At 34.3% G+C, this 8296-nt stretch overlaps 1 protein-coding gene across 4 annotated transcripts in view; it reads right to left on the reverse strand.

The window, feature by feature from the left end:
• The window catches only part of LOC122330756 (centrosomal protein of 290 kDa), a 24352-nt gene extending 16072 nt beyond the window's left edge, over positions 1–8280 (reverse strand). For 2 of the 4 annotated variants that reach the window (XM_043228021.1, XM_043228019.1), the window contains exons 1-12: positions 8212–8273; positions 7735–7933; positions 7097–7174; positions 6854–6923; positions 6186–6232; positions 5770–5913; positions 5231–5284; positions 3913–4059; positions 2979–3161; positions 2723–2812; positions 1809–1931; positions 187–480 (exon numbers count right to left, since the gene is read on the reverse strand). In XM_043228021.1, coding sequence (XP_043083956.1) covers positions 187–480; positions 1809–1931; positions 2723–2812; positions 2979–3161; positions 3913–4059; positions 5231–5284; positions 5770–5913; positions 6186–6232; positions 6854–6923; positions 7097–7174; positions 7735–7827 — 1323 coding nt within the window. In that variant the 5' untranslated portion in view covers positions 7828–7933; positions 8212–8273. Of the gene's footprint in view, positions 1–186; positions 481–1808; positions 1932–2722; positions 2813–2978; positions 3162–3912; positions 4060–5230; positions 5285–5769; positions 5914–6185; positions 6233–6853; positions 6924–7096; positions 7175–7734; positions 7934–8211 lie in introns of those variants that run through there. The other 2 variants (XM_043228020.1, XM_043228022.1) reach the window with 2 other exon arrangements.
• Between the last annotated feature and the right edge of the window lie 16 nt (positions 8281–8296).

Consider the following 8296-nt stretch of genomic DNA (forward strand, 5'->3'; position numbering starts at 1 on the left):
ATCATGGACAACTTCTGCTTTTAGATTCTTGGAAAAGATCTTGTGAAGATGCTTCATGACCTTACCAAGTTGGAAATGCAACTGGAAAAAGACGAATAAATTGTCCTAAACCCAAGAATATTTATAGTAACCCCAAAAAGTATTTTGGAGTAAATTTTACACCACTGAAAGTTGGGATACACTCACGGACTCATAGAGACGGATTCGACTGAGGGTGTCATTGAGCTCTTTGTCTCTATCCCTGGCGTCACTTTCAGCCAGTTGGGCGGCACGCTCGGCCTCCAGTGCTCTCCTCTCAGCCGCCTGCAGTTTAGAGCTCAAGTCTTCCAACCTGCGCTGCTGCACGCTGGCAGTACCTTTATCTTTCTTTAGCGGTTTCTTCAGCTCCTCGATGAGCACCGCATTCTTTTCCATTTCTGTTGTGTACTGCTCAACTTGCTCAGACAGCATCTTGATCTGGTTGTCCCTCTCTTGCACGGCCTTTTGAAGTCAAACACAAAGTCAGTGACTTCCTTAACCCCCGCTGGGATAAAATAAGATGAACCGATATGATGAAAACATATGAATGATGACAGATGACAGATGTAAAACTGAGAAAGAATGACACATAAAGCAAAGGAAATGAAAAGCAGAGATACTCACGCCGCACAGTTCATATATGACCTGACTCGGCCAAGTGGTAAACAAGAGACAATGGAAAAAGGAAACATTTGGAAACCAATGAAGCGTTTGAAAGGAAGCAGTAATGAATAAAAGAGTGGATTTAAAAGAACACACAGATATAAAGAGGCTTGCACACAAATTAAGTCAAAGTCAGTCTGAGGCCTGTTTTATACATCTTGCATCTGCGGCGAGGTTCAGTGGCCATATTAATAGGGTACAGCTTCAAGCTGGATTCCCAGAAGCACCAAAGTGCCGATAATGCCACTGAAATATTTTGAAATATAATATTTAATATAATATATTTATATATATATATATATATATATATATATATAAAAAGAAAAAACCTATAGATGCAACCTATAGATCAACACCATCTTTTGTAAATAATAAAAGGGACACATTGTTTAAAACAATACTGCAGTGACAGACAAATGCGCTAGATTTTTTTTGCGGTTTACAGCTACAGTTACAGGTTTGGGTTCCATTGAAATATGGCCACCTTCTCATGTACATTCATTTTTTTTTTTTTTTACAATAAATCAAGTTTTTTAAAATTATCAATGGCCAACTTTAACTACTTGGATGATAATTCTATCAAAGCTATTGAAGAAAGTATGTAATGATACAAAAATCCCTGTTTTGCAGTATAGTGTATATATGCAGGATTTGTGAAACAGGCCAAAGACAGTGAGACATGCCTTTTACTCTAATTAATAGGATAAAACAATAAAATTATGAAACAAATTAACCAAGCTTAAGTAAAATGTTTGGTTGATAAAACAAATTTATATCAAAGGAAAAAAAATTAAATACCATCACCTACATACTACATACATGATTAATGAACTGAACTTAAATCCAGAAATGATAATTTCTTATCAAAAAAAGTTTATATATCCCAGTGTTATTTTTAATGCAATTTATGTTTGCTGGTTTTCCATTTTAATATATTTTATTACTTTTTTTATTCATATCAGAAACAATTCTGCTTAATAAACCTTAATATTATCAATGTTGAAAATGTTGTTGGATGAATGTAAATTTAAACAAATTATTTATTAATTGTTTTATTTAAAAAATATATATAAACATTTACATTTTACATTTATATATACACATATGTGTGTATCCGACTGACCGACCTGCTGGAGTGCGATAATATTGCTTTTGTCAGAGTCCATCTGAGCAGCTCGAAGTTTCTCCCTCAAGTCTCTGATCATCTGTTGATATTCCAAAATTTCCAAATCTTTCCCTGATAAAATACTCTGAAACACAAACAAATTACATGAAAGTTTACAGCATGCAGGCCTTTCTTAACCAATTACCAAAGGAATAAAACCGCCATTTCCCTCACTTCACATTATTTTCACACTGTGACAGTGTTGGTCTCTTGGTTGCCAAGGTGTGTGATGCTATTCTGCAGGTTAGACTTTTAGCACTGATTTTTCGCAGCTTAGAAGCTTGGTATGGTGTTGACAAACCAGGCAGTAATCGAGCACCTCTTATTACTAGTTGTTCAGCTTTTTCGACAACTAGACATGTCTATTTAAACAAAATGCAGTTACAATGGAAATAGACTTGGCATGTTCTTGGAGACAATTTGTTTTCGACTTGTTAAGAGTCGTATTAGTGTCGTAATATAAAAAAAAGTAAATTTGATGTTCCTCTACAGCAGCAATTTGTTTTCTGTGTTTATGTCAATGTAAATGTCAATTCTGAGTACGTTGGTGACGTGAATTTCGAGTTTAACCTTTACTTTGAACTAGTTTTTACTTTGAACTACTTTGAACTTTTTTTTTTGGATTGTTTCCTAGATGACAAAATTGTTGGTTAAGTCTGGCACAAAAGCAAATATTTAACCTTTTCTTCAGAACTTCAAAGAAATGACTCAAAGACGTGAGCAATTTCAGGCAGGTAAAACCACATACAAACAAGAGAAAACAACAACAGCCACTTCTGATGTATTGAGAAGTGAGGAAAGTTCATGGAACCTGACCTGATTTGAATATAAACTGGTTTTATTTGTTTAAGCTGACATTTAAGAGTTTGGGCTCACCTTCCACTCTTCAACTTTGGCATTGACGGCAGCCATAACTGGGTCATCCTCTTCAACTCGAGCCTGGATTTGTTCATTTAGCTCTCTGACCTTTAAAAAAATTAATTCATTAATAACAATGACAATTTATTTCATGCACACTCACAAACTACCATAACTATTTACTTCTGACAAAAGTAGGTAGGAGAACCAGTTTATGTGGCTCAATTAGCATTCAGGATTAAAATGATCCATTTTGTAAACTTGATTAAAGCACCTGAAGCTTAGCATGATCTCTTTCTTTTCTCAGATGATCCATGATGGTATCCGTCTGCTGGACTGCGATCTTCATCTTATTGTATTCATCCGTCATCTTCTCCATCTCCTTCACAGACTCCTCCAGATTCTTCTGCAGGTGCTCGTTCTCAGTCTTCAGGTTGGCTGCCATGTCCTCTGCATGCTGGAAATGGAGGGAATTTGTGGATCAGAACATGTTTGAAACATGCTTTCAAGGTTACATACCTAAGACTGTTGCTACCTTTGAAATAAAAAAACACCACGAGATTAAAAACCCACATGAAAAACAACCTGCACACATTTGCATATTTATACTGTAATACTATTTTCTGTTAGTGTGTCATAGGTCACACATTCACACTACAGGAAATAATCAGAGGAATAATTACTTAAATACTGATATAAATAAAAATAAAAAAAAAGTTAAGTGCTGCTGAAGTGTAAGTGTGTATAAATTAAGAGACAAGATAAATTCTTAATTATATATATTGTCAAACAATTACACTTAATCACGTTATACACACACACACACACACACATATATACACACACACACACACACACATATATATATATATATATATATATATATATATATATATATATATATATATATATACCTGTATACATGTATATATATATATATACACACACACACATTACGTAAACAATACTTTTATGTTGGGATGCAATTCATCGCGATTAATCGTTTGACAGCACTAATATATACATATAACATTTTCACTGTGTACATTTATTTTCATCTTTTCAGTTTATGATGAGAAAATGATAAATGTGTAAAATAAGGCCCATTTAAAGAAGTATTGCAGCATTAGAGGTGTATTAATTTAAAAAGTGAATCTGCCATGTTATGATGGCGTTATATGACAGGCTGAAGGTGATTTGGGGATTACCTGGAGGTCCTCCATGCACTGGTAGAGCTGTTGGTTGGCTTTGGTAAGTCTCTTCTGAATCTCATTGCTCTCTTCTTTGGTCTGAAGAGGCTCTCTTTGCTCTACTTCCTTTCTGTAGAACTCCACGTCCTGTTTCAGCTGTTCGTTCTGCAGTAACAAACAAATCCATTATTCAAATTGCTGTCAAGCATGGTTTATTACAGAGTTGATATCATATATCATTACAGGGTGTCATATAACTTAAATCACAGCACTTTTGAATTCTTCATTCCAGACGTTGACTCACATCGCAGTTGTGTTGATTAATTTTCTAGAATTGCACAGCGATAAAGCCATTACTCAGGGCTTAGTAACAAAGTTGGCAAGTCCCAGAGAGTTCAGGGCCAGTTCTAAAACAGACACTAGCTCTATCATAAAGTTCTATGTTGATCATGTACTGATTTAGTGCTATTAGTTGATGCGAGTTAAGATGATTTATACAGTATGCAAGTTAAGATTATCTAAATGGCTAATGTATAAGGTTTTGTTTTGTGTTTTTAACTTGCTTAAATGAAAATAGATTAAAAATGATCAACAAATCAGAAATCTGTGCGGCATAACCCATATACAGTACTCTTTTCAAGAAAAAAAAAAAAAAAAAAAAAAAAAGAAGGTTACAGCTATATTTATTTATATATTATTTTTGTTTGAAAAATAGTTGTTTTAATAATGGCAGTATATATATATTTTTTTTCTCATTTTTTTATTTATTTATTTTTAATTTGTGAAAAAAACCCAACAGTATACATTTTTATTGTTTTTTTTCCCTGAAATACACAAATAAAATTCTACCATATTTTTTGGTGGGGTTAATTAAATTATTCTCTTAGAAAATTGTTTTAAATGAATGAAACAGTCTACCATGGCAAAACAACAAGCAAACAAACAATTAAAAAAAACATGGCAAACCAGATGGCAATATGAATTTATCCAAGGACACCTTGAAGAACAGATCAGACTGGTGGTGCAGTTCCAACTGACATAAACATGCTTCTAATAAATAGACTGGCTTCTCTAATTCTCCTTAATCTGGGGTCTTACCTTCTTTGTAAGCTGCTTTATCTTGAGGGGGCATTGACAAAGAAAAGGATAACAAGAAAACAACAAGAGGCATGCATAACAATGAAATGATCAGCTGAGGAATAAAGGTGAGAAGAGAAGCAAATAAAAGGTGACATATAAAAGAGCTAATGGAAAGGATAAATTAAAGTAACAGAAGGAGAAAGATTGAAGATTGTGGTCCGTATAAAAGCTTTACAGAGGAAATGATTGAAAAAACCTCTCTTTTGAGTTTCCTGTTCTTCTCTTCTGCCTCTTCAGCACGGAGAGCCAGCTGTGAGATGCAAAAACGTGAAACCAATGCATTATTGTTCTCAATCCTACACCATACCTATTATCACTCCATATTTTTTCTTTTATATTTATCCAACAATTAAAATTAATTCTGTCACCTTTAACCAATCAATTCAATTAAATTGCATTAAAAAATTTTTAGAATTATGAACCTTTTGGATTTTAATTAACAAAACTTAACATTTATCATTTATATTTTATGGTTGTATTGCAACTGATCAACATTTTTCCACTTCATTTTTGTCATTTAATGTTTATTGCTGGAATATAAAATGCATTTATTCATGTTCCAGATTTTTTGGTGACAGGGTTGCCTAAATAACAAATATCATTAAAAATGATACAGCTCATCTAATATTTAATTTGAGCTTGACGGTGAATATCGGAAGGCTTAGCAATTCACCAACCAAAAAGACTTCAGGTTTTCTGCCGCTCTTTTGTACCCTATTCTTGGAAAGTGCCTACCTCCTCATTGGCTTTCCTCTCCTTGCCCATTTCCTTCTCCAGCTGGGTCACCTCTCTCTCTTTGCGCTCCAGGTGACTCTCCAGTTGGTGAATTTCATCCCGGAGGAAGCGCGTGTCACCCCCTCCCATCACGCGCTGGGCCATCTGGACATGAAGCAAGCGGATCTGAATAAAGCTCAAGACCCAAGACCTCCATCTGTGTACATCTCTGACACCGGTGAGTCGTGCAGCTCAATGACATCTCGCTTATTTCACAACGATAACCATATCAAAGGAAATATGATGTGCAGAACAACTATACTGCAACACACAAGGAAGTAAGCCTGTAATCCTCTTAAGACTGTACTTGTACACAGATGATGCAAATCAAATAAGTGCACTTGTACACACAATTAAAAATGAAATACCTCCCTTACCTCTAGCTCACCTTCCAGCTTTAGGACTTTAGCTTTCAGCTCATTTTCTGCAATCATTTAATACACAAACATCAATATATCGCATAAAATTCTTACAATCAACTTCATAACTTATAAACAATAAAATATTAGATCGTGTTTAATCTTTGAAACAATTTCAGTGCTCTGTAAAGGTGACACTTCAGTTTAGAGATTTTCACTATTAACTAGTTGCTTACCTAGCATAAAAATATTGGCTGTTTATTAGTAATTATAAAGTACATATTCTGCATGAGCGTATTTTACATTCCTAATCCTATCAAATACCTAAACCTAACAACTAGTCAAGGCAAGGCAAGTTTATTTATATAGCACATTTCATACATGGCAACTGGAAATTCATTACCAATTAACTACCTATTAATAAGCAGCAAATTAGGAGTTTATTAAGGTAAAGGCCATAGTTAACGGTCTGTTTATATAGCGAGAATTGGACCTTGAATTGGAAATATAAAACGACCGATAATATATAATACTTTGAGTTTAAGGCGAATAATTTTAAGACTGGGACTTGAAATTTCTGACTGACGCTCATTTAATCCATTTATTCTTAAACACTTTTCTTCTGCTATTTTGCAAGCACTGTTATTTGCTGTGGAAAATGCTAATGGAATAATAACTGTACATACCAATTCTTGCTTGCTCCACACCAGCACTGTCTACAACCTCATAGGCACATTTAATTTCATCCAGTTTCATCTGAGGGGCAGTAAGACATCATAAGTAACATCTAAACTGACCCACATAATACTATTAGAATGACAGACAGCAACTGCAGATGGACTTCAATCACCGCAAAATAATTAGTAAAAGAAATTCAAAGCTTTCCAGCTGAAAGAAGCAGCTGTGTGGTGATGGTGTATGACTCTTACCCTCAGGAGTGTTTGTGAGATTCTAAAGAGCTGAATCATTTTCTCTGAATCATCCGCTTTCAGGTCCCGTGGTTTGATCTACGTGGGAAGGAAAGCATGATTGTCAGATGAATTTGCAGGAAAAATGTTTTTGTCCCTCACACATTCCAAAAAGCAGATGTCAGTCTGGAAGCAAAGCAAAGATATTGATCTTCAGCATTTTTCCATTCTGCAGCATTAAGAGTCAATTTTTTTGTTAGGACAGGACAATATTTGGAGATACAATTATTTGAGTTTTGATATATTTATGGTAGGAAATTTATAATGCATATAATTATGCAATGAATGTATTGTTACCTATTGCTACTTATAACTGGTTTTGTGTTCCAGGGTCACACATATACACATATACATATATATATATATATATATATATATATATATATATATATATATATATATATATATATATGTGTGTGTGTGTGTGTGTGTGTGTGTGTGTGTGTATGTGTGTGTAATTAAGGATATGTTAACTATTCTGCCATTTGTTTCCAAACATGTTTTAAATATACTTTTTTAGTCATAAAAAATAATGTAATGTAAAGATCTTGATCATTGAATTTGTCTACAGTTTTTATGCTTTAAAGCAACACACTAACCATCAAAATCAAATCACTGATTTTCTCATCATCTTCTCCCAGATCTTCTGGGTCCACTCCCATGAGCAGCTTCCAGTCTGTGGCTGCAGGCATCTTTCAGCTGTTGTATAAATGTCCTACAGCGTTGAACTGAACGACATTTAACCTGTTAGACGTCAGTGTGATCTCAGAAGGCGTTTTTTTGTTGTTTGCCAACCATCTACAAAAGACAATAAAATGCGATGCTAATGTACAGTATTCTTATTCGCATAGACTTCTTACTCATATGAGAACGCAGAATAAAACATCATTAATATAAATAAGACAAGATGCTAGATATTAGCCAAAACTGTTGCTCTACCAGTGTATAAAATGGTCCTATTTTGTTTTGTTTGTTAGCTATTATGTTAAAAATTGAATATTGATTTTAAACGCGTTGTTTAATGTCACAAATGCAACTTTTACACGTATTCATAAAAAGGAAAGACGCGTTCATACCTTATTGATAAAACAGCCTAGCCATCTTGCGTTCCCCTTGTTCAGCTGCTGCTGCTGCTGCTAGGCAACCATGAAAACAGTCGTA

This window comes from Puntigrus tetrazona, chromosome 25, assembly GCF_018831695.1.
Source record: "Puntigrus tetrazona isolate hp1 chromosome 25, ASM1883169v1, whole genome shotgun sequence".
Classification (NCBI taxonomy): Eukaryota; Metazoa; Chordata; class Actinopteri; order Cypriniformes; family Cyprinidae; genus Puntigrus; species Puntigrus tetrazona.